At 44.3% G+C, this 26,395-nt stretch overlaps 1 protein-coding gene across 3 annotated transcripts in view; it reads left to right on the top strand.

The window, feature by feature from the left end:
* Nucleotides 1-26,395, top strand: part of aamdc (adipogenesis associated, Mth938 domain containing) — a 64,251-nt gene that overhangs the window by 11,824 nt on the left and 26,032 nt on the right. The window contains exons 2-4 of one of the 3 annotated variants that reach the window (XM_038818096.1): nt 15,465-15,500; nt 24,811-24,976; nt 26,064-26,159. In XM_038818096.1, the coding sequence (XP_038674024.1) occupies nt 24,845-24,976; nt 26,064-26,159 (228 nt within the window). In that variant the 5' untranslated portion in view covers nt 15,465-15,500; nt 24,811-24,844. Of the gene's footprint in view, nt 1-15,357; nt 15,501-24,810; nt 24,977-26,063; nt 26,160-26,395 lie in introns of those variants that run through there. The other 2 variants (XM_038818095.1, XM_038818097.1) reach the window with 2 other exon arrangements.

The raw sequence follows: 26,395 nt of genomic DNA, 5'->3' as shown, positions 1-26,395 counted from the left end.
TACACACCCGATAAATACCTTGTGGTAGTTCATTCACTGTCACGTGCAACTGAAGAAGATTCTGGTATGAATGATATAGTCCTGGCAATCGAAGTTCAAGCTAACTTTATAGAAGAAAATCTACCTGTCTGAGATGAAAAAATGAAATGAATAAAAGGAGAAACAGCCAAGGATGACAAATTACAGAGTGTGATGTGTTAGATGAGAGATGGTTGGCCAAAAGGTAGTTCTCCTAGCTACAGGAACATTCAAGCCTATCTGAGCAGCATCAACGGATTTCTGCTTCAGCAAGACCGGATCGTAATTCCGACTTTGTTAAGGAACATGATACTCCGTAAGGTGCATGAAGACCACCTAGGGATGGAAAAGTGCAAAAGAAGAGCTTGACAATGAAGTCTGTTGGCCAGGCCTAAATGAATCACTAATCACTAATCTTGTAGCAGAATGTGAAACATGTCAACGCAACCAGTCACGGCAACAAAAAGAAACCTTGACGATGCATCAACCAGTCATGACTCCATGGTCAAAAGTTGGCATCGATGGATTCTACTTCCATGGTAAGAATTATCTACTAATCATTGATTACTTCTCAAACTGTAGTCAAAGTGCCCAATTCTAGTTCATAAAAGTATTTTGCCAGACATGGGATACCATTTACTGTGTTGACAATAGATCTTCTGTCCATGTTTTGCAGTGTGATTGGACAGAATTTTCAGAAAAATATGATTTTCGGCACATTACTTCAAGCCCATTATTTCATCCATAGTTGAATGGCAAAGCTGAAAAGGGGGTTCACGTAGCAAAGTAATTGTTAAAGAAATAGTTGGATTCAGGAAGCAATCCATTTTTAGCTCTACTCAGCTACAGAGCTACACCATTAGCAGCAGGTTTGTCACCAGCTACATACTAATAGTAGATCCTAATCATGGTGATGCTGTGAAGAAGATGGAACAGATCAAAAAGAGTCAACAGCATTACTACAACAGGACAGCTAGGGATCTAGTGATGCTAGAACCAGGTGATAATGTAAGGATACAGATTCCAACTGGAGGATGCTCTTGCATGGCACATGTGATTCACCAAGCAGCTCCACACTTGCGTCGTTCTGATGAGTGGAGTAGGAGGGCACTTTTCAAAGTAAAAACAGCTCAACCTGTATTTCCATGAATAGAGTTTGACACAGAGCTACTAAAATCAACGACTACAACTTCTGCAAAACAGCGAGATGTCACACCAGAAGAGACAAAGATATCAGATGAAAGACCACAATTGACAAGGTCCACTCACATCAAAAAGAAGCCGGACAGACTCAATTTGTGAATTGTAAAACTACAAAATTGTTAACAATTAACAATAATAATTCACATATATAGAACATACAGTGATTACTATGTTCAAAGGAAGGGGGATGTGACTATGTATATTGTATGGGAGATAAAGAGTTAGCAATTTACTGTTAATACTTCTTACCACCAGATGATGATCAAGAGCAGTCACATATTGGATTGGATTGGATTTGTTTATTGTACCGAGGTACAGTGAAAAGTATTTTTCTGCGAGCAGCTCAACAGATCATTCAGTACATGGGAAGAAAAGGGAATAAAAGAAAATACATCATAGGGCAACACAACATATACAATGTAACTACATAAGCACTGGCATCGGATGAAGCATACAGAGTGTAGTGTTAATGAGGTCAGTCCATAAGAGGGTAATTTAGGAGTCTGGTGACGGTGGGGAAGAAGCTGTTTTTTAGTCTGTTCGTGCGTGTTCTCAGACTTCTGTATCTCCTGCCTGATGGAAGAAGTTGGAAGAGTGAGTAAACTGGGTGCGAGGGATCTTTGATTATGCTGCCCGCTTTCCCCAGGCAGCGGGAGGTGTAGATGGAGTCAATGAATGGGAGGCAGGTTCGTGTGATGGACTGGGCGGTGTTCACAACTCTGAAGTTTCTTGCGGTCCTGGGCCGAGCAGTTGCCGTGCCGGGCTGTGATGCAGCCCGATAGGATGCCTTCTATGGTGCATCTGTAAAAGTTGGTAAGGGTTAATGTGGACATGCCAAATTTCCTGAGGAAGTATAGGCGCTGTTGTGCTTTCTTGGTGGTCGATGTGGGTGGACCAGGACAGATTTTTGGAGATGTGCACCCCTAGGAATTTGAAACTGCTAACCATCTCCACCTCGTGTATATATATCATGTGACATACCTTGATTCGGAGAAGGTGTTTAGGTATGAGATAGATGAGCTGCGTATTTGAGAGTTCTGCTGTTCGAGTTAGCATAGTTTATTTTAGTAACCTTATACTTTAGGAATATGTTTGAATCTTTTTTAAGTAGTATTAATAAATCAGCTTTGTTAATTTACTTAGCTTGATGTTCTTTGTTCAACACTAAGCATTCACGACATCCAGACAAACAAAACAGAACATCACACCCATCACTTTAAAAAAAACAACAAACCACGAGAGCCCCAGTGCTAGGGAGAAATTACATTACATTAATACACACAATGCAAGTCATCCCCCGACATGGTTCAAAACAGACAACCATCATATGACTACAATACTACAAAGAGAGGATTTACAGCTGCACGTCAAAGTAAAACCTTGAACTCAAACCTTGGGTTCCCCATACCAAGGAGCAAGAAATGTAGACCCAAGTTACCAGACCCCACCCATTTGGTAATACAGCCAAAGAGGGAGACCCATACATGGGAAAAGACTAACTCTAAGGAAGAGTCAGATAAAATTAAATCCTCATCAGGATAACATGCAGTCAGCCTGTGTCCAAAAAAGGATTAAAAACAAATGCACACAAACAAACTAAAGGAAGGTGAAAATAAAAACCCAAAACTGATTAGCTCTAACTGGGTTAATTGAGTTCCTCGCGCATAATTAGGAAAAACTACTCTTCCCACCTCAACCTTCCACCCCTCACCCTGCTACAGCTCTCCTTACCTTCCCTTCAAATGAGATGGGGAGAGACAACAGAAACCACCACCCACCCCCCCCCCCCCCCCCACCCTCTCCACCATAAGGGTTATCAGACATTGTAAGGTCCAAATAAGTCTTTGTACAAATTCCACATATAGTATTCGGCTTAACATGATATGAACTTATTAAATCAGGAAAACCAAAGGTGCAGGTCGTCGTGTCCACATTACTCACTACCTTGTAAGAAGAAAAAAATGACAACATAAAGTAGACCAGAACATAACCAACAGAGAGTTGAGTCCAGGATAACAACAGAGCTGCAGGGCAGTCTTCAGGATAAAGACTTCTTCACTGGCACATGAAGAAAGCAAAAATCAAGGACAAGGCAAGATCAATGAATATTGCTCGGATCTTTCAAGGATTTCAATGGTCAAAGCACAAGACATCATTATTTCCACCATGCCATCTCACCAGATCCCAGGCAGTTAACAACTTAGGCTCCGGCCAGGGGAGATGACCCGACCGGTTCGGTCACCTCCAGTTCATCATGACCAACATCCGGAACAGGACAACATAGGGCCATTGGTCGGAAGGCCAAACCAACCCTAAGCCTTGAAGACAGGATTAGATGTGTTCCATCAAATTCAATAGCGCTCTGTCTATCACAAGAACCTCTTGAGCACCTTCATAAAAACACCCCACAGCTCCTGGAACTGGGCCTTGACAATCTGCCCTGCAGAACCGAGATTTTCAGCCAGAACTGCAACTTCATTGGTAGCCATTATCCTGAAATGCGCATCTCACCGTCAGGGAGGGAACCCGCTGAAAAGCAACTGCGAACTGGGCCCCTAAAGGGGCTGATTTAGCTCACTGGGCTAAATCGCTGGCTTTTAAAGCAGACCAAGCAGGCCAGCAGCACGGTTCGATTCCCGTATCAGCCTCCCTGGACAGGCGCCGGAATGTGGCGACTAGGGGCTTTTCACAGTAACTTCATTGAAGCCTACTCGTGACAATAAGCAATTTTCATTTCATAAAGGCAGGGCCCCACCCCCACTCCTTCCTGCAACCATGAACAAGCGAGGATTTGAACATTCTATCTCAGTTGTACCATGCAAAAATATCAGCCAACAATTCTCGGGACACAGTACAAAACATGTACGCAAAGAAAAGACATAATGGAGGTGTGCACAGTGGCGTGCAGAGGGGGGGGGGGGGGGGGGCGATGGTGCATTGGCCCCGGGCATCCATTGGATGGGGGCATCCAATCAGAGAAGGAAAAAAAAAATAAAAAAAATATTTATTTTTTTTAAAATTTAGATTACCCAATTATTTTTTTCAATTAAGGGGCAATTTAGCATGGCCAATCCACCTACTCTGCACATTTTTTGGGTTGTGGGGGCGAAACCAACGCAGACACGGGGAGAATGTGCAAACTCCACACGGACATTGACCCAGAGCCGGAACCTGAGACCTCAGTTCCATGAGGCAGTTGTGCTAACCACTAGGCCACCGTGCTGCCCCAGAGAAGGAAATAAGATAGTAATTTTAAAATTTCAGCGGTGATAAATCAATTTTTGGAGGCTCACCACACTGCAGAGGCAGTTGTTAGCCCTTTATTCCTTTAACATGGTGTACCCTTTCTGTCTAGAGAAAATGGTCCTTCTCCCCATCCCCCCCACGCACATGCGCATGATGTACGTGGTCCAACCATCAAAAGCTACAAGCAGACGTGGCTGTTTGTTCCTGCGTTTCCTCGAGTCATAACTTGTCTTTTCTTCAGCTTTTTGTGCATCTAGATTAGTTCTTTTACCTACTCAGGTCAGTGAATAGCTCTAGAACAGGTGCAACTATGGTTTTTATAGGTTTTTTGGCGATATTTAATGAAATATTTACGTGGGATGTAGTAAGAGTGAAGCCTGGATGATCAGAGGACTGCTATGTCATTTAATCTCGGAATAGGAGACATTTATTCCTTAACATGCTAATATTCGAATACAGATACCACTAATTTGCAAGTCTATGATATAAATTGCACAAAATTATCAGTGGAGAATCAGTGTGAAATAATTTGATACGAAGGAACAAAGAAATGAAATATGGTTTATCCGTCTGCAACTGACCGATTGTTTACCATTTTCTTCCCATTTTCTCATGCGTCTTACGGTTTTTGAGATAGAAAATGAAATGTTACGAGTATTTCGTGTACAACTGAGTGGAGCACAGAACAGGAAAAAAAGAGGGCCAGAGTCGAAGAAGAGTCCCATCAAAGAGGGGCATTGGATGCATGGATAAAAAGAAGTAAAGAAGAAGTAGGAGGAGCTGGAGAAGTAAAAGATGATGTGGGTGCAGAGAAGGATTTTTCTGATACAGATTCAGCTCGGTCAGAACATAATACTCTCTCTCCTCAGTCTCGTTGTCAGGATGATGATCCATGTGAAGAAAATAAAGAAGATATTTGCATATTTTTGCAAAGAAGCGATTTTGGCTGTTTGAAGAAACCGATTCCAGATCATTTGAAGATGACAATATTACAACATGGCCCTGAAAGATATCAGAATAAAAGTGGTCCATTTGCTGAGAAGGATGGGAGATCATTTTCCAAACAGTGGTTTGATAAAGTTTCCACAAACAGAGAAATTGTGGAGAGAAAATGGTTGTTATACTCTCCATATCGGAAAGCATGCTACTGTTTTGTTTGCTTTTTGTTTTCAAAGGAGCATTTGTTGTCTGTGTCAAACTTTGGAAAGGAAGACGGTTTCTCCACTTGGAGAAAATTAAATCCAACAATACCTGACCATGAGAAAAGCCCTTCTCATAGAGCTCACATGAGGGAATACCTGAACCTTGTAGTTCGACTCCATCATTCAACTACGATAGATGCTGAACTTCAACAGCAAATGTCTGCTGAAAAGAAAAGATGGAAAGCTATAACTGAACGGATTGTCGAGGTTATATCCTTTCTGGCAAAACAGAATCTGGCCTATCGTGGACATTGAGGAGAAGGAATATCTGGGTTATCAGAGCCAGGGGAGACAGTCAGTGAAAATACAGGAAACTTTCTAGCAACAATCAGACTTTTGGCCAAATATGATGACATCTTAGCAAAACACTTGCAGAGAGGGAAAGAGAAACCAAAAAGTGTCACCTACTTGTCCAACAGAATTCAAAACGAAATAATCAATCTTCTTAGTGAAACTGTCAAGAACAATATAATTTCCGAAATTAAGGACGCAAAATATTTTAGCATAATGCTGGATTTAACTCCAGATATTGCCCATGAAGATCAGGTTTCTGAAATTCTGCGTTACGTTCATATTGATGAAAACAGAAAAGTAGAAATAAAGGAGACATTTCTGGGATTTTTTCAAGTCAACAAGAAAGATGCAGTCAGCCTGGTAAATAAAATTCAGGAAAAATTGGAAGAAGACAAAATTTCCATGAATGACTGTCGTGGTCAAGCATATGATAACGCAGCAGTTATGGCTGGAGTGAGAGGAGGTGTTCAACAAAAAATTCTTGAAGTTAACCCAAAAGCTGTGTTTGTGAACTGCGAGAACCACAGCCTCAATTTGTCCTGTGTCCATGCAAGTGAGGTGCAACCTGTTGTTACATTTTTTGGCATTCTAGAAAAACTCTACTTTTTTTTCTTCATCTACTTCTCGTTGGGAAGTGTTAAAATCATTTGTCACTCGGACTGTGAAAAGACAGTGTGACACAAGATGGAGTTCCAGCCATGATGCTGTGCAAGTAATCCACGAAGAGTGTGACAACGTTATTGCAAGCCTTCAACACCTGCTGGAAGGAGAATTTTCAAGGGAAACTAAATCTGATGCAGGATCGCTACTGAACTCTATTCAACAGTTCCCGTTTATAGCTTTATTAAATTTTTGGTACTCAGTTTTATCATCAGTGGATAAAGTCTCAAAACGTTTGCAGGATCCGAAAATGGGGTTCCATGAAGCTTCTTGTGATTTGAGCGGACTTATTCATATCTTGAATTTGAAGAATGACGAAATTATCCACAATGCAATAGATTTAGCCAATGAATATTGTCAAAATTGGGGAATACCAATTGCACGAACAAGGAGAAGAAGAATAATGCCTGGAGAGTCAGCAAGAGATAGTGGACTGATGGCACAAGAAGAAATGAATAGAGTAATGGTTGAGATTGTGAACAGATTAAAACTGAAATTGAAGACCGCAGTGTCCGTCTTCAAAGACTCAGTGACCGATTTTCTTTTCTTCTGAACTTGAATTCAGGAGTGATTGAAGATGAACAAGAAAGAGAGAAATTAAAAAAGGAATGTTCAGACTTTGCAAATTATTATGACAATGATGTGGTTGCAATTCAGTTATATGACAAAATTATTGATTTTGTGATGCTCCTTCGAGCTGGAGGGAATAGAGTTCCCCCTGATCCTAAAGATGCTCTGGAGTATTTACTGCAGTATGGGAGGGATGTTTTTCCGACGCTGTGTGTTTCATACAGATTACTGCTTACAATCGCATTTTCAGTCGCAAGCTGTGAAAGGTCATTTTCAAAACTGAAATTAAAAACACATATCTGAGGTCTTCTATGTCACAGGAGCGACTGACCAACCTGGCTTTAATAAGCATTGAAAAAGAATTTCTCACAGCTGATGTAAAAAGTGAAGTAGTTCAGGTGTTTTGTGACAGGAGGTATCATTTGGGGAAAAGAACTTAATAAATTTGATTGATTTATATTAAAATCGAATAAAGCGTTTATTTCATGTTTCATCTGTGTTTATATATTCAAAATGTTTTCCTTTCTCATAATATTTCTCAGTATATTAGGCCTTATACTTGAGTCTTTGGGGCATACAATCAAGATTTGCCCCGGGCATCACCAGACCTCTGCACGCCACTGGGTGTGCATAAGGATTTAAAGACGAGCAGAGCCGCTTCTGTGTTCACATCATGTGACACCTCCCTTATTCTATAGCAGAGCAGGCTCCTAATTCGTTAGTTTAGCAGTCCACAAAAACAGCTCAGTCTAATCTACTCCTTCCCCGACAACATGCACTGTTCTGTACAGTTTGACAGAATCATGTCTCATAGTTTGAGAGTGAAAAATGGATAAAAACAGATTGTGGCCCAGCCCTACTTTGTTTGGAATCTTCTTCTCCATGCTCCTGACCTTTGCCTGCCCTGCAGATATGGAAGTATTGGGCTGCATACAATCTGTCCACACTGAAATCATAGACAAAAATACCGCAATTCCTGATCAGAGAACTCCTCCACGTTGGTGATGTCACTCCTGTTGCTCTGAACCTCAGCTACAAGGACTCGAGTTGTCTCCTAATGCCAGTAACTTGTTCTGCCTGATTATAAGTGTTAAGAAAATTGTGGTTATGGGACAGGGTGTCACATCTCTATCCCTAATCACACTAAATAACGCCCCACTGGGAGTGGTCAGTAAATCCTGCTACCCGGGGTTCACAGTGACAGACGACCTGTATTTTGCTGCAGAACCTGATGCACGCAGAGGGAAAAGCAATCGCCATCTTTAGGTGACTTGTAAAACTTGAATGGAATTACATCAAACTGACTCTCGGAACTAGGATGCCACTTAATGAGTCCTGTGTTCTCAGTACCTTGTACAGCTGTGAAATATGGGCTATCATATAACTTACAACTATCAAGAAAGGAAGCTCAACAACTTTCACCTTCATTGTTTGAGGCACATTCTGAACATTTCCTGAAAGGGTAAAATCAGGAAAGTGTTCTCATAAGCAAAGCTCCCAAATATGTTGGCACTTATCCAGCAGATGCTACTTTCTTTGCTCAGGCCTGGAGGATTGCCGCTTGATGGAACCATCAATTCACCAGACACGTGTTTCCGATATGAATCAAGGCTTTAATCAACTTACTTCAGAGCCAGCCTGTTACCCGTTGATGAACTCTCTGTGAACTGCAGGCTGACTCTGGACAAGGGTATTTATACAGCAGCACTAGGGGCAGGAGTCGTGGGCGGAGCCAAGGGTGGAGCCCAGTACAAGTTCCTGAGTACTCCCAGAGCTACTCCCCCAAGTGGTAGGATAGCGCTACTGCGCTTACAAAGACAGTGTGAATGATTTTATATATATATATATATATATATATATTACATTCACCACACCGCTTACCTAAGGATTTTCTGTTTGGTGAAGTAGCTGGTGCTAGATGACCATTAGGACGGCCAAAGCTCCACTTCAGGGATGCTTGCATATGCGACATGAAGGAACAAAACATCGATTCTTATACCCGGCACTAGTTAATGGTGGGGGGAATGGTGACATCACATGTGGAGGTGACGTGTGTCACTTTGCCAATCAATGGCTACAGCGGCTTGGCAACAGCAAAAACAACAGCCCACAATGTCACCTGATAACCACTTGTGGCAGAACCTGTCAGTCATGAACTAGTCTCTTCAGCCATGTGCACCATATGAAGCTACCCCATCCTCCTCCGCACATGTGATTTGTTTGATCATTTAGATTCCATGATCCTATGCAGATGGATGGTTGCAGACGACATTAGTTCAATATATTTCTTTCTCCAAAATACAATGGATCAGTTGTATTAACATAGATCCAACCCAGCTAGTTCTCTCCACCCTCCTCCGCATTGTTTCCAGGCCAGTTACGTTACCAACTGATACCGAGTATGTTTGGCTGCATTGCATGCCGTGAGGGAGACACAGACAAATGCATTCTATCCAGCTACAGAGTGCAAAATTTATCAATGGTGGGAGGGGGGAATTTGAGTGAGTATAGTGGGGCTGTCATATAATGTTAGATCGGCATCACTCTATTGGATCTCCGCTATATTTATTGGATCTCATCAATCTCCGTACAGACTGCTATAACAACCCACCATTTCACATGGTGTACAAATTAGCATGTAACTGTCACGGTGCATTTCTGAGCGAGGTCAGTCTGTTATCTGCTTTGGCTGTTGCAGTTGTGCCGAGCAGAATTGTATCAAGGAAGATGTTTTTTTAAAAACTCACCCAGTAATATAGTAAAATAAAAAACTTGCATTTCTATAGTGCCCTTCATGTCCTCAAGATCTACCAAAGCACTTTACAGCCAGTAAAGGACTTTCAATCATCACTGCAATGTAGGAAAACAAGGCAGGCAATTTGTACACAGACAACTTGCACAAATAGGAATTAGTTCATTAGAACATTACAGCACAGTACAGGCCCTTCGGCCCTCGATGTTGCGCCGACCTGTGAAACCACTCTAAAGCCCATATACACTATTCCCTTATCGTCCATATGCCTATCCAATGACCATTTGAACGCGTTCAGTGTTGGCGAGTCCATTACTGTTGCAGGCAGGGCATTCCACGCCCTTACTACTCTCTGAGTAAAGAATCTACCTCTGATATATGTCCTATATCTATCTGCCCCGCAATTTAAAGCTATGTCCCCTCAGTGCTGGACATCACCATCCGAGGAAAAAGGCTCTCACTGTCCACCCTATCTAATCCTCTGATCATCTTGTATGCCTCAATTAAGTCACCTCTTAACCTTCTCTCTAACAAAAACACCCTTAAGTCCCTCAGCCTTTCCTCGTAAGATCTTCCTTCCATACCAGGCAACATCCTTGTAAATCTCTGTACCCTTTCCAATGCTTCCACATCCTTTCTATAATGCGGCGACCAGAACTGCACACAATATTCCAAATACGGCCGCACCAGAGTTTTGTACAACTGCAACATGACTTCATGGCTCCGTAACTCAGCTCCTCTACCAATAAAAGCTAACACCGTACGCCTTCTTAACAACCCTCTCAACCTGGGTGGCAACTTTCAGGGATCTATGGACATGGACACCGAGATCTCTCTGCTCGTCCACACTACCAAGAATCTTACCATTAGCCCAGTACTCTGTCTTCCTGCTATTCCTTCCAAAATGAATCACCTCACACTTTTCTGCATTAAACTCCATTTGCCACCTGTCAGCCCAGCTCTGCAGGTTATCTATGTCCCTCTGTAACTTGTAACATCCTTCCGCACTGTCCACAACTCTACCGACTTTAGTGTCATCTGCAAATTTACTCACCCATCCTTCTACGCCCTCCTCCAGGTCATTTATAAAAATGACAAACAGCAGCAGCCCCAAAACAGATCCTTGTGGTACACCACTAGTAACTGGACACCAGTCTGAACATTTCCCATCAACCACCACCCTTTGTCTTCTATCAGCTAGCCAATTTCTGATCCAAACTGCTAAATCACCCTGAATCCCATGCATCTGTATTTTCTGCAATAGCTTACCGTGGGGAACCTTATCAAACGCTTTACTGAAATCCATATACACCACATCAACTGCTTTACCCTCATCCACCTGTTTGGTCACCTTCTCGAAAACTCAATGAGGTTTGTGAGGCACGACCTACCCTTCACAAAACCATGTTGACTATCTAATAAAATTATTCCTTTCCAGATGATTATACATCCTATCTCTTATAAACCTTTCCAAGACTTTGCCCACAACAGAAGTAAGGCTCACTGGTCTATAGTTACTGGGGTTATCTCTACTCCCCTTCTTGAACAAGGGGACAACATTTGCTATCCTCCAGTCTTCTAGCACTATTCCTGTAGACAAAGATGACTTAAAGATCAAAGCCAAAGGCTCAGCAATCTCCTCCGTAGCTTCCCAGATAATCCTAGGTAAATCCCATCTGGCCCAGGGTACTTATCTATTTTCACACTTTCCAGAATCGCTAACACCTCCTACTTATGAACCTCAAGCCCTTCTAGTCTAGTAGCCTGTATCTCAGTATTCTCCTCAACAACATTGTCTTTTTCCTGTGTGAATACAGACGAAAAATACTCATTTAGCACCTCGCCTATCTCCTCGGACTCCACGCACAACTTCCCACTACTGTCCTTGACTGGCCCTACTCTTACCCTAGTCATTCTTTTATTCCTGACATATCTATAGAAAGCTTTAGGGTTTTCCTTGATCCTATCTGTCAAAGACTTCTCATATCCCCTCCTGGCTCTTCTTAGCTTTCTCTTTAGATCCTTCCTAGCTAACTTGCAACTCTCGAGCGCCTTAACTGAACCTTCACGTCTCATCTTTACATAAGCCTCCTTCTTCCTCTTGACAAGTGTTTCAACTGCTTTAGTAAACCACGGTTCCCTCGCTCGACCACTTCCTCCCTGCCTGACAGGTACATACTTATCAAGGACACGCAGTAGCTGTTCCTTGAACATGCTCCACATTTCCATTATGCCCATCCCCTGCAATTTTCTTCTCCATCCGATGCATCCTAAGTCTTGCCTCATCGCATCACAATTGCCTTTCCCCCAGATATAACTCTTGCCCTGTGGTATATACCTATCCCTTTCCATCACTAAAGTAAACGTAATCGAATTGTGGTCACTGTCACCAAAGGGCTCACCTACCTCCAAATCTAACACCTGTCCTGGTTCATTACCCAGTACCAAATCCAATACGGCCTCGCCCTTTCTTGGCCTGTCTACATACTGCATCAGGAAACTCTCCTGCACACATTAGACAAATACGGACCCATCCAAAGTACTCGAACTATAGTGTTTCCGGTCAATATTTGGAAAGTTAAAGTCCCCATAACAACTACCCTGTTATTTCGCTCCTATCCAGAATCATCTTTGCAATCCTTTCCTCTGCATCTCTGGAACTTTTCGGAGGCCTGTAGAAAAGCCCTAACAGGGTGACCTCTTCTTTCCTGTTTCTTAACTCAGCCCATACTACCTCAGTAGACGAGTCCTCATCAAATGTCCTTTCTGCCACCGTAATACTGTCCTTGATTAACAATAGCACCCCTCCCCCTGAGCTTACTGAAATATCTAAACCCCGGCACCTGCAACAACCATTCCTCGCCCTGCTCTATCCATGTCTCTGAAATGGCCACAACAGCGAAGTCCCAGGTACCAACCCATGCCGCAAGCTCACCCACCTTATTCCGGATGCTCCTGGCATTAAAGTAGACGCACTTTAAACCACCTTCCTTCCTGCTGGTACACTCCTGCAACTTTGAAACCTTACTCATGGCCTCACTACTCTCAACTTCTTGTGTACTGCAGCTACAATTCAGGTTCCCAATCCCTTGCTGAACTAGTTTAAACCCTCCCGAAGAGCATTAGCAAACCTCCCCCCCCAGGATATTAGTACCTCTCTGGTCCAGGTGTAGACCATCCTGTTTGTAGAGGTCCCACCTACCCCAGAATGAGCCCCAGTTGTCCAGGAATCTGAAACCCTCCCTCCTGCACCATCCCTGCAGCCACGTGTTCAACTGCTCTCTCTCCCTATTCCTCGACTCGCTAGCACGTGGCACGGGTAACAACCCAGAGATAATAACTCTGTTTGTCCTGGATCTACGTTTCCACCCTAGCTCCCTGAATTCCTGCCTTACATCCCTATCCCTTTTCCTACCTATGTTGTTGGTACCTATGTGGACCACGACTTGGGGCTGCTCCCCCTCCCCCTTAAGGATGCCGAAAACACGATCCAAGACATCGCGGACCCTGCCACCTGGGAGGCAACACACCAACCGCGAGTCTCTCTCATTCCCACAGAATCTCCTATCTATCCCCCTAACTGGAGTCTCCAATGACTAATGTTCTTCTCCTCTCTTCCCCCCCCCCCCCCCCCCCCACCCCCTTCCCTTCTGAGCAACAGGGACAGACTCTGTGCCAGAGACCTGTACCCCATGGCTGACCCCTGGTAAGTCGTCCCCCCCCAACAGTATCCAAAGCAGTATACCTATTACTAAGGGGAACGACCACAGGGGATCCCTGTACTGACTGCTTCCCCCCAGCCCCTCTCACCGTCACCCATCTATCTTTATTCTTTGGCGTAACTACTTCCCTGAAGCTTCTATCTATGACCACCTCTGCCTCCCGAATGATCCGAAGTTGCTCCAGCTCCAGTTCCCTAACACTGTTTTTGAGGAGCTGGAGTTGGGTGCACTTCCCACAGATGAATTCAGCAGGGACACTGACGGCATCCCTCACCTCAAACATTCTGCAGGAGGAGCATTGTACTGCCTTCCCTGCCATCCCCTCTAGATAATAAAACAAGAAAAAGAAGGGAAGAGCTTACCTGATATTCCCTCAACCCCTTAGGTTAGAGGAGGTTGAAGGGTGGGATACACTACAAGTGTCGTGTCTCGGGTTTAGCAACCGCCCGACTTATATGCAGGTACTCACCTTCCCGACAGGCCCCTGCTCCCGCTGAAAATCCGGAGGCCGCTCCCGCTGAAAGGTAAGCAAATTGAAAGGCACACACTCACAGAGGCCGCTCCCGCTGAAAGGTAAGCAAATTGAAAGGCACACACTCACCTTCCCGACAGGCCCCTGCTCCCGCCGAAAATCCGGAGATGACCAGATGATCGTTTGTTAGTGCTGTTGGTAAAAGGATTAATATTCACTGGGACACAAGGAAGAATCTCCTATTCTTCTTGAAATAGTACCATGTGATCTTTTGTATCCACATCAGAAGGAAAGTGGGATTTCAGTTTAAACAGGATATTTGATAGGCAGCATTTCCAACATTAGTACCCACTTATTATCAGAGCTGGAGTGCCACCTTCGACCTTGTAATCAGGTCCCTGCATTTGGACTCAAAGACAGAATCATATGATTGTGAGGCAAAAATGATAGTATTGAGCAAAGTTATTCATAGATAATAGAATTTACAGTGCAGAAGGAGGCCATTCAGCCCATCGAGTCTGCACCTGCCCATGGAAAGATCTCCCTACCCAAGCCGCCACACCGCCACCCTATCCCCGCAACCAAGCAACCCCATCCAACCTTTTGGACATTAAAAGCAATTTAGCATGGCCAATCCACCTGACCTGCACATGTTTGGACTGTGGGAGAAAACTGGAGGAAACCCATGCAGACACGGGGAGAACGTGGAGACTGCGCACAGGCAGTGACCTAAGCCAGGAATCTAACCTAGGACCCTGGAGCTGTGAATCAACTGTGCTAACCACTGTGCTACCCTGCCGCCCCTTCACCTCTGTTACATTGATTCCAGCTAGCAACTTGGGCCGATGTGAATATTGAGTGAGCTTGGCATTGAGCTCGACTGATGCATTCACTGTTACATTTGAAGAGTGCAACTTGGGAGGGGCATTGGAAGGGTGTATGTGATCTTCACCCCAGCAAACAACGTTCAAAGGAATGGGAAAAAGATGAGAGCTGAATGAAGGGGAGAGACCATCTTCCCCTCGTCCCTTAAGACTTCATGACTCATTTCCTTCAAATTCATTTCCAATGCAACAGAATTGTAACATTTATAAGTTAAAGAAGAGATTTTGAAAACGGGGTTGGAAGTTTTTCTTTAACAGTGCACTGCACTTCAGTTATAGCCAACTGACAGCATAGCTGAAACCCAGCCATAATGGAGTTAGATTTCATGGTCTTCAAATAGAAAGATCATTCCAGAACTGGCATTTAGAAATAAGGACTGCTTCTATCAATTTATAAATACATATAGGTTTATACACATCACTTTTCTTTCTGCGCTGTAGGATTTGAAGAAAGCTGACAACTTGACTTGCGAACAGGTAAATCTTTGCTCAATGTTTAGCTGCTTTTTGTGCCTGAGAATGCATAAAACCGGTTTCAGATGTTGGCAGGAGTTTTGCAGTTTCACAAAGGCCCTTTGAAACCTCTAATACAGTATCATAGCTTATTTATCTCATTGGACATCGTTTTAATGAACTCAGCGAGAGAAAGAAATAGCTTGCATTTATATAGCCCCTTTCACAACCTTAGGACATTCCACAGAGCCGCTAAATGCCTCTGAAGTGTAGCCACACTTGTAAAGTAGGAACTGTGGTAAAGTAGGAATTGTGGCAGACAGAAAGATCCCATGACACCAATGTGATATTGGCCAAATAGTCTGATTTAGTGATATTGGTTGAGCGACAAATATTAGTCAAGACATCGGGAGAGCTCCCCTGCTGTTGTTTGAAATAATGACGTGATCTTCCATCTCCACTTGAGCTGATGGGCAGGTCCTCAGTTTTGTCGTTGCATTCGGGTTGCCAACAATAATTAAATGTATTTAATGTAATCACACGATTTGTCCCAACAGTCCAGACGTTAGTTGGCCAACAAATCCATCGTTGTGATGCACTACCTTCCTACCTGAATTAAAAAGCAAAAAGACTCGTCGCCCAATTTAATGATGCTTGAATGTCAGTCAAACCGCCTTTTTATCCCCCCCATATTCAGTATTTCAAGAAAAATGTTCAATGCAAATGACCGACCTTTTTTCATGTCCATTTGATTTTTCTCCCGTGTTGTACACAGCAGTGCCCTGGAGATTGATCCTGGTGGCTTGGCAACCCGACGCGTCATCCGAAAGACAGCATCTGCAATAGCGCAGCGCTCCCTCACACTGGACTGGGAGTGTCAGTCCAGATTTTGTTCTGGATTGGGGCTTGAACCCACAACACTGTACCCACTGAGCAGCAGCTGACTTCATCTGTAATTAGCCTTGGCTGGCGAGGGGCTATAGGCGGAGTTAACTGCAGTTCTGTGTGCCATTGTCATTGCTCCCTCCTTTTCCTGATGTTTGTCCAACCATTCAGTCCTTCCCTGACGTGACTTGTTCTCACTTGATGTTTCACCTTCTGCTGTTGCCAATACTAGGCTCTTATCCTGCCTTTTCCAGTGGTGGCGCTTTCTCAACTTCTTCACTTCAGCGATAAGCCCATGAGATGCTGGGGCTCTGATTTTCAGGCAGGCAAATTTGATTAGTTCTTTGGTCAGTCCAGCTGATTCTAAGGACCATTCGCCAGTCCCAACGTGTACGCTATTGTGTGCAAAAGTAAAATAATAGGGGAGGAGTGGCGTAGCAGTATTCTCACTGGATTAGTAATCCAGAGACCCAGGGTAATGCTCTGGGGTCACAGGTTCGAATCCCACCAGGGCGTTTGGTGGTATTTGAATTCAGTAAAAATCTGGAATGAAAAGTCTAATGACGACCATGAAACCCATTGTCATAAAAACTCATCAGGTTCACTAATGTCCTTTGTGGAAAAGAATCTACCGTCCTTACGTCGTCTGGCCTACATGTGACTCCAGCCCCACAAGAATGTGGTTGACTCTTAAATGCCCTCCAGGATGGCCAGTAATGCCCTACCTCCCATGAACAAATAAAGTATTATATATTTTTGGGACTTATTAGCCAGGAGCATTATGGCAGACACCTGTGAATTAACTCTCCTGACTGGATCTCATATAGAGTCATGCAGCACAGAAAAGGCCATTGTGTCTGCCAATGAAAAACAGCCATCTAACTATTCTAATCCCATTTTCTAGCACTTGTCCCATTGCCTTGTCTTCCTTTGCATCACAAATGAACATCTAAATAATTCTTAAATGTTATGAGGGGCTCTGCTTCCACCACCCTGTCAGGCAACAAGTTCCAAACTCCCACCACCCTCTGGGTAAAACAAGGATTTCCTCACATCCCCACTAAATGTCCCGCTCCTTACCTTAAATCTATGCCAGCTGGTCATTGATACATCCACCAAGGGGAAAAATTTCTTCCTCTCTATGCTCCTCATAATTTTATTCATCTCAATCATGTCCCCCCTCCGTCTCCTCTGCTCCACCAAAAACAATCCAAGTCTATCCAACCTTTATTTATTTTTTATTAATCTTTATGGTCACAAGTAGGCTGACATTAACACTGCAATGAAGTTGCTGTGAAAATCCCCTAGTCGCCACATCCCGGTGCCTGTTCGGGTCCACAGAGTGCGAATTCAAATTGTCCAATTCACCTAACAAGCACGTCTTTCGGGTCTTGTGGGAGGAAACCGGAGCCCCCGGAGGAAACCCACGCAGACACGGGGAGAACGTGCAGACTCCGCACAGACAGTGACCCAAGCTGGGAATCGAACCTGGGACCGTGGCGCTGTGAAGCAACCGTGCTAACCACTGTGCTAGCCTGCTGACCATGTGCTACTGTGCCGCCCATGTGCTACCGTAACTTCATAATTAAAACTCTCCAGCAGCCCAGGCAACATCCTGGAAAATCTCCTCTGCACCTTTTCCAGTGCTATCACATCCCTCCTATAAGATGGATTCCAGAACTGCACACAATACTCCAGCTGTGGCCGAACCAATGTTTTATAATGTTCGAGAATAACGTCGCTGGTCTTAAATGCTATGCCTCGGCTAATAAAAATGCAAGTGGACCATATGCCTTCTTAACCACTGTCTCTATCTGCTATACTCCCTGAAGGGACCAGTGTACATGCACAACAAGGTCCCTCTGATCCTTCCTAGGGGTCCTGCCGTTTATTATGTATTCCCTTGCCTTGTTTGTCCTGCCCAAATGCATCACCTCCCACTTATCTGGATTGAATTCCATTTGCCGCTGAGCAGTGCATCTAACCAGCCCGTCTGTATCCTCCTGCAATCCTCCTCACTATTTACCACCCCACCAATTTTCATATCATCCGCAAACTTACTGATCAACCCTCCTACATTCAAGTCTAAATCGTTTATATAAACCACGAGCAGCAAGGGTCCCAACACTGATCCCTTCATGGAAAGAGCAGTGATATAAAATTTTAATTGTATGGGGCAGGGATTACTGTTGATTATTGTTGCAATTTGTGATGTCGATCACCCATCCTTAGTTTCTCTGAGTGATTGTTTTTACAATTTGACTATGACAGTGGGTGCTCAGTGTAAACCACATAGTGAGTGACTGGGCTATTGTACCCCACCTACCCCAAAACCCACCTGGTCACTCCAGGGAAATTCTTGACCAATGTTAAGTATTTTGGTCTGGATGTTAGTCCAGTACCGCAGTCGCTATACTATTGTACTCAAATTCAACTCATTGTTGCTTGTGGGACCTTGCCGTGTGCGCAATGAGCACACCTATTTAACAATTAACAATTACTTAAGAGTATTTCAATGAAAGTGAGGCACTTTCGAATGTTCAGAGTGAAGTGTTCCTCGATGAATCTTTCTATCTTTTCTGACCAAGCAATCCAAGGGAGTGTGGTGATCACAAGTTAACCAGATGCAACACAACTGAGCGACCACTAGAGGGAGCACGGGAGAGCCATATAAATAGATCAGGACAGGAAGTGAGGACACACTCTTCACAGCAGGGGGGCTGGCAAGCAGGACACACAGCAAGCAAAGCTGGTAGTTAGCACTGGAAGGTAGTTCTAGGTCGAGCTCTGGAAACTGAACGAACTCACAATAAAGCATCTTCTCCACACTTGAGACTGCGAGCTTTATTAAGATACGAGGAACAACACATGGTACCAGCAGTGATTTCAGACGCTTACTACAGGACAACTCAGCTGCAGATACAGAAAGCACAAAATGGCATGGAAATCTCCTACTGGACATTTGACTGGGGAAGACATCGCTAATTCGAGGATGTGGCATGGATACCCACCTCAGCTGGACACGACTGGTAATGTAAGAAATGTCTGGAAAAGGTTTAAACAAATGTTCGATTTTTATCTCATAGCTAATGATGTAGCAGACGCCTCAGACAAAATTAAAATAGCAATTCTCATCGAAGGGCCTGTCAATAGGAAAGTGTATAATGGATTTAAACACTCAAAAGGTGAAGACAGGAACAGCTTACAAACGTTACTAAACAAATTTGAAGAGTACTGTGAGAAATTTGAACAGCAAGGCATGCTCACAGTCCAAACTGCACAGAGACTGAGTGATGCAAGACTTAAAAAATCACAAAAAGATCAGGAAATCGCGAATGCACAGTACAGATCAAAAAGAAGAAATAACATGAATTTTTCACAAAGCCAAAACGCTGAAATCCAGTCCAGATCGGAAAGAAAAGGTAACTTACAACTTTTAGAAAGAAAAAACGCTGAAATCCGCGATAAAATGGCGTCGGAGCACATTTTGCAGTCTCTGGTAAGCAAAGAACTACAAATCGCGTCTGCGCATGCGCCGGAACCGGAAGTTGCGCATGCGCCGGAACCGGAAGTCGCGCATGCGCCGGAACCGGAAGTCACGCATGCGCAGTTTACAAAAGATCGCGTCGCGGATCGTTATGCGCATGCGCAAGCCGCGCATGCGCAGTCAAAAAAAGTCTTCGTCGCGGACCGTCATGCGCATGCGCAAGCCGCGCATGCGCAATGGACACCGAACCGCACAAGGAAAGAAAGCCGATTTGCGCATGTGCAAGTCGTTCCTACGCGTGACGTCATGACGTCTGAGAATCCTGACCACGCCCACTTAAAAGGGAAATGCCCGAAAATTGAAAACAAGACACTTAAAGTGGTAAAACCAAATTTTCTTGCCTCAGAACACAGAAAAACGCCTGAACTTAAACCAACAGTGAAAAACAACTTGCACAAAACCTTGGAAAAAGCTGCCTTCACCACACACAGTGAAGCGAACAAAAAGAATTCCGAAACAACAAAAGATGATTTGTTTTTCGACGATTACCTCTCAGACCTGACTGGGTCAGTCGGATATGCTTATCACAGCATCAGCGACACGGTCGCAAAGCACAACACGAACCAACTCGTGGTAGATGAATCCAACCAAGATGATTTGGTTTTCAAAGAATACTACTCAGACATGGCTGAGTCAGTCGGATATGCTTATCACAGCATCAGCGACACGGTCGCAAAGTTCAACACGAATCAACTCGTGGTAGAAGAAGCCAACGAAGATGAAATGGGTTTCAAAGAATACTACTCAGACATGGAGGAGTTATTTGGACATGCTGATCACAGCATCAGCGACACCGTTGCAAAGCTCAACACGACTCTACTCATGGTGGATGAATCCAACACCATGGTGCCATGGCAGCTCGTCGATACATTGGATGACAGCAATACCCAAGACGAAGACGACGCCACACAGAGAGCACAGGAAGACTCCACGGAGCGAGCGATGACAGGCTCCACAGTGCGAGTGATGAAAGACGCCAACAGGGATGCAAGCAAACACTCCCGGGCGGACACCAAGCATGAACAAGACCATGAAGGTAAACCCGCTGTACCTGAGCAACCGCAAGCAGACTATGAAAGTCTACCAAGCTCACAGGAACAAGAAGAAAGAGCGGACTATGAAAGTCCAACACGCTCACAGGAACAAGAAGAAAAAGCAGACTATGAAAGTCCAACACGCTCACAGGAACAAGAAGCAAGAGCAGACTATGAAAGTCCAACACGCTCACAGGAACAAGAAGAAAGAGCGGACTATGAAAGTCCAACACGCTCACAGGAACAAGAAGAAGACAATGCACCTCTGCCCACTGCATGCGAAGACAGTGACAAGGTGATCACACTCAACGTACAGGATCACAGTGAGACTGACAGTTCTCAGCTTGTCTGTACCGAAGCACAGAGCGAAAACAGTGACAAGGTGCTCGCACTCGACGTACAGGATCACAGTGAGACTGACAGTTCTCAGCTTGTCTGTACCGAAGCACAGAGCGAAAACAGTGACAAGGTGCTCGCACTCGACGTACAGGATCACAGTGAGACTGACAGTTCTCAGCTTGTCTGTACAGAAGCACAGAGTCGGGCCACCCAACAGTCCAGAGAGACGATGCCGAAAGAAAACATGCAGATTTTGACTCCAGAAGAGGAGCACCTGGAGCCCAGAGAGACAACGCCAAAAGAAAACATGCAGATTTTGACTCCAGAAGAGGAGCACCTGGAGTCCACAGAGACAATGCCGAAAGAAACCATGCAGATTCTGACTCCAGAAGAGGAGCACCTGGAGTCCACAGACATCAAACAAAAAGAAACCATGCAGATTTTGACTCCAGAAGAGGAGCACCTGGAGTCCAGTGAGATAACATCAACAGAAATCATGAAGATTTTAACTCCAGAAGTGGAGCACCAAGAGTCTAGAGAAACCACGTCAACTGAAATCATGCAGATTTGGACTCCAGAAGAGGAGCGCCGAGAGTCCACAGACACCGCGTCAAATGTAATCAAGAAGACTTTGACTCCGGAAGACGAGCACCAAGAAAGCAAAGATGCGGAATCCAATTCTCCACAACTGATTGATGTCACCTGCACCGATGCAACATCAGATCATTCGCACCACTCGCGAGACGGAATGCTCAATGACTCAAATTATCCACTCGGGACACTCATAGAGTATAACAAGAAAAACAAAAGTCAAAAGAAACACAGCAAGAACAAAAACAACATGAAGCGCGACAAGACCAACAACAATAGCAAGAAGCACAGCAGAAACGAGAACGACAACAGCAAGAAGAAAAGCAACATGAAGCGCGACAAGACAAACAACAATAGCAAGAAGCACAGCAGAAACGAGAACGACAACAGCAAGAATAAAAGCAACATGAAGCGCAACAAGACAAACAACAACGTCAGGCACAAAGATAGCGACAACGACAGAGGCAGAAACAACAAGAATGGCAACAAACACAACAAAGTCAGGAGCAAAGATAGCGACAACAACAAAGACGGAAACGACAAAAACAGCGACAAGTACGGCAACGGAAACAACAAAAACAGGAACGACAGAAACAACAGCAATGAAACAACGACTTGTACACAATGGCACTACTTGGCACATGATGGACGATGCCACAGCACACTGCAAAACGATAACAAGACTACAAACATGTCATGGGATGACAACGAATCGCACAAACTCACGTCTGCTCCAGAACAAGCAAGCACACCAGCATCCAAGGCGGATGAGACAATGAATCAACACCACAAGCACAAAAAAAAGTCCATGCCAGTCAACATCAGTGATGTGACCATGCAAACACCTCGGGATGACGCATTGGGTACTTAAGATAACAAGGAACACCAACAACATTCACAGCGGACTTGCAATATCAATATCACCACGTCATCAACAACAAAAAGAAAAAAAAAAAAGCTCTGAACAAATTCATCAAGTTTGGACTCATAAATGTGTTTATTAAGTTTGGACATATAAATACATTGGCTTTGTTAACCAAGGCAATAGCATCATCACTTGTATAGATACGCATATCATAGGTTACTGTTTTGTATAATTTTCCTTAATGATGTACAGAAACTATGTAATGAGAAAGAGGGGGATGTGGTGATCGTAGATTGACCAGATACAAAAACAACAGAGCAAACACGAGCGGGAGAGCTATAAATACACTGGGACAGGATGTACAATTTTCTTTAACGATGTTCAGAAAATATGTTAAGAGAAAAAGGGGGATGTGGTGATCACAAGTTAACCAGATGCAACACAACTGAGCGACCACTAGAGGGAGCACGGGAGAGCCATATAAATAGATCAGGACAGGAAGTGAGGACACACTCTTCACAGCAGGGGGGCTGGCAAGCAGGACACACAGCAAGCAAAGCTGGTAGTTAGCACTGGAAGGTAGTTCTAGGTCGAGCTCTGGAAACTGAACGAACTCACAATAAAGCATCTTCTCCACACTTGAGACTGCGAGCTTTATTAAGATACGAGGAACAACACAGGGAGCAGAATACAGGAATTGATTTAACTAAACAATGATGAATGCTGGTCATGCATTAGTTCATTGGAGCAAAATAATGCAGAGTGATCGCAAGACAATATACAAAAGCATTTGAATGGCATCGTTGAGCAAGTGAGAAAACTGGAAGAGCTGGAAAATAAGGAAATGCTCAGAACAAGCTTGTTTTATCCAGCATTTGCAAAAGGCAGCTCAGCTGGTTTGGCCATGCCACCCAACTTCTGTCATCATGGCCTGCCCATCAAGTCACACCGGTCGTAGGAATAGAAAAACAGCACATTTTTAAAGCGTGTGAAAGTGTTGATGTTCAGAAAGACCTGGATGTATTTATACAAAGAACACAGAAGGTGAGCATACAGGCACAGCAAGCAATTAAGAAGGCAAATTGTGTGGCCTTCATTGCAAGGTGATTGGTACATTAGAGTAAGAAGTCTTGTGACTGTCATGCAGGGCTTTGCTCAACACATTTGGTTACTTAGGGGCTGGTTTAGCATAGTGGGCTAAACAGCTGGCTTGTAATGCAAAAGAAGGCAGCAGCACGGTTCAATTCCCATGCCGGCCTCCCCGAACAGGCGCCAGAATGTGGCGACTAGGGGCTTTTCACAGTAACTTCATTGAAGCCTTCTTGTGACAATAAGCGATGATTATTGTATTATTATTAATACTGTGTGCAGTTTTGGTCTCCATATTTAAGGAAGGATATACTTACAGTACGACAAAGATTCACTAGATCGTGTTCTGGGATGAGAGGATTGTCCTAAATTGAGAGGTGGAATGAATTGGGTCCACATCTTAAGGTAATCCCACAGAAAGATGCAAGATTGTAAGGGACTGAACAGGTTATGAACAGATACAGAGGTTATTCCCTCAGGCTGGGGAAACTAGAAAGTGGTAGAATTCTCTACGTCCGAGGATTGTGAATGCTCCATTGTGAATATATTAAAGATTGAGATAAATGTTTGGTTTCAGGGCAGCACGGCGGCGCAGTGGGTTAGCCCTGCTGCCTCACGGCGCCGAGGTCCCAGGGCAGCACGGCGGTGCAGTGGGTTAGCCCTGCTGCCTCACGGTGCCGAGGTCCCAGGTTCGATCCCGGCTCTGGGTCACTGTCCATATGGAGTTTGCACATTCTCCCCGTGTTTGCGTGGGTTTCGCCCCCACAACCCAAAGATGTGCAGGTTAGGTGAATTGGCCGCGCTAAATTGTCCCTTAATTGGAAACAATTAATTGGGTACTCCAAATTTATTTTTGAAAAAAATGTTATGTTTCTCAGGAAATCAAATGATACATGGAGTGAGTGAGAAAGTGAAGTTGAAGCTGAAGATCTGATGTTCTTGTGTTTCTATACTTTTAAAAATCCGTTGGTTGATCCTTTCTAGTTTTCGAGGTGGTACTGATTGCTCCTTTGCCACTATGTCATCTCCACAAATAGCTTCAATCTCTTGGGGACGCATGAAGGTCCAAGACTGTGCCACTACTTATAAGGATTGCAAGGTGTGGCCAGGAGGAAGTCGTACCTGGGACTGGAGAGAAACGGGGACGGATGTGAGTAAGAACTGGTGCGCAAACAAAGCAATGGGCGGGGGAATAGACACAGTGGGTGAATACCTTTATTTTCTTTAACCTCTTCGTCCAAGAGATTGAATCCAGTGCAGAAAATTTATACTAAATTACATCGAATGTACAGTACAGAACTGGGCAGTTTCATTTTACAGACTCAGGCTGGTGTTTGTGCTCCACGCAAGACTCTGCCAACCCCTCTTCATCGAATCCCATTTCCACACCCTTTGATTCCTTTCTCCCTCCTGTGTTTATCTTGTTTCCCCTTAGATTGGTCCTTGGGATGAAGGGGTTGCCCTATGATGAGAGCCTGAGTAAGTAGAGCCAGTATCTGTGGAGTTTCGAAGAATGAGAGGTGATTGCTCATACAACGTTCTGAATGAAAGATTGTTTCCGCTGGTCAGGGAATCTAAAACATGAGGTCCCAATCGCAGGTTAAGGGACGATCATTTAGAATAATAGAATAGAATGCGTACCGAACAGCAGGAGGCCATTCGGCCCATCCAGTCTGCACCGACTCTCCGAAAGAGCGTTGTACTTGTCCACTTCCCCGTCCTAGCTCCGTAACCTAACCTGTACATCCTTGGATACTAAGGGGCAATTTAGCATGGCCAATCCACCTAACCCGCACATCTTTGGTTGGTGGGAAGAAACCGGAGCACCTGGAGGAAATCCATGCAGACACTGGGAGAACATGCAAACTCCAAGGCCGGAATTGAACCAGGGTTCCTTGCGCTATGAGTACTAACCATTGTGCAACCGTGCAGCACGAGGACTGAGATGGGGAGAAATTTCTTCACTCAAATTCAATGTGAATCTTTGAAAATTCACCACCCCATAGTGGAGCAGGCTGGACAGTCTGTGTGCTCCTACTTCTTTGTTTTTGTGCATTGGCAGCATCAGTGTAGACTTTTGTGCGTGAGTATCTGGAGTGGGACTTGAACCCACTACCTTCTTCTGTCTCGGAGGCAAGAGAGTGTTATCCACTGAGATATGGCTGGCTTGTGAGGGTAAGGGTTTTAAAGAAAGGCTTTCCTGCTTAGTCCTGACTGTTGTGCTCTATCCCATTCAGCATTACCCTGGAGTACAGGCAGCTGACCTGGAGGAAGTCATTGCCAAAGGTGTTCAGACACTGGTTATTGGCCGTGGAATGAGCGAGGCTTTACAGGTTAGTCTGATATTTTTTCAATAAAAGATCCAATTGTAAAGAAAAATGGGGCAGTGTAAAATATAATCGAGGGTCTGGATTTCTGAGACAGGGAAGGGGATGAATTGCTTAGCAAAACAGAGTAAGTAGGGATGTTCTGGATTGTAAAGGGTCGCACAAGATCGTGGATGTCTGAACTTGGGTGGGGCGGAAGAGGGGTGCAGGTAAATTTTGAACACCAAGTGGCATGGGTAGGG

This window comes from Scyliorhinus canicula, chromosome 14 (genome assembly GCF_902713615.1).
Source record: "Scyliorhinus canicula chromosome 14, sScyCan1.1, whole genome shotgun sequence".
Classification (NCBI taxonomy): Eukaryota; Metazoa; Chordata; class Chondrichthyes; order Carcharhiniformes; family Scyliorhinidae; genus Scyliorhinus; species Scyliorhinus canicula.
This window is presented reverse-complemented; position numbering and strand designations above follow the sequence as displayed.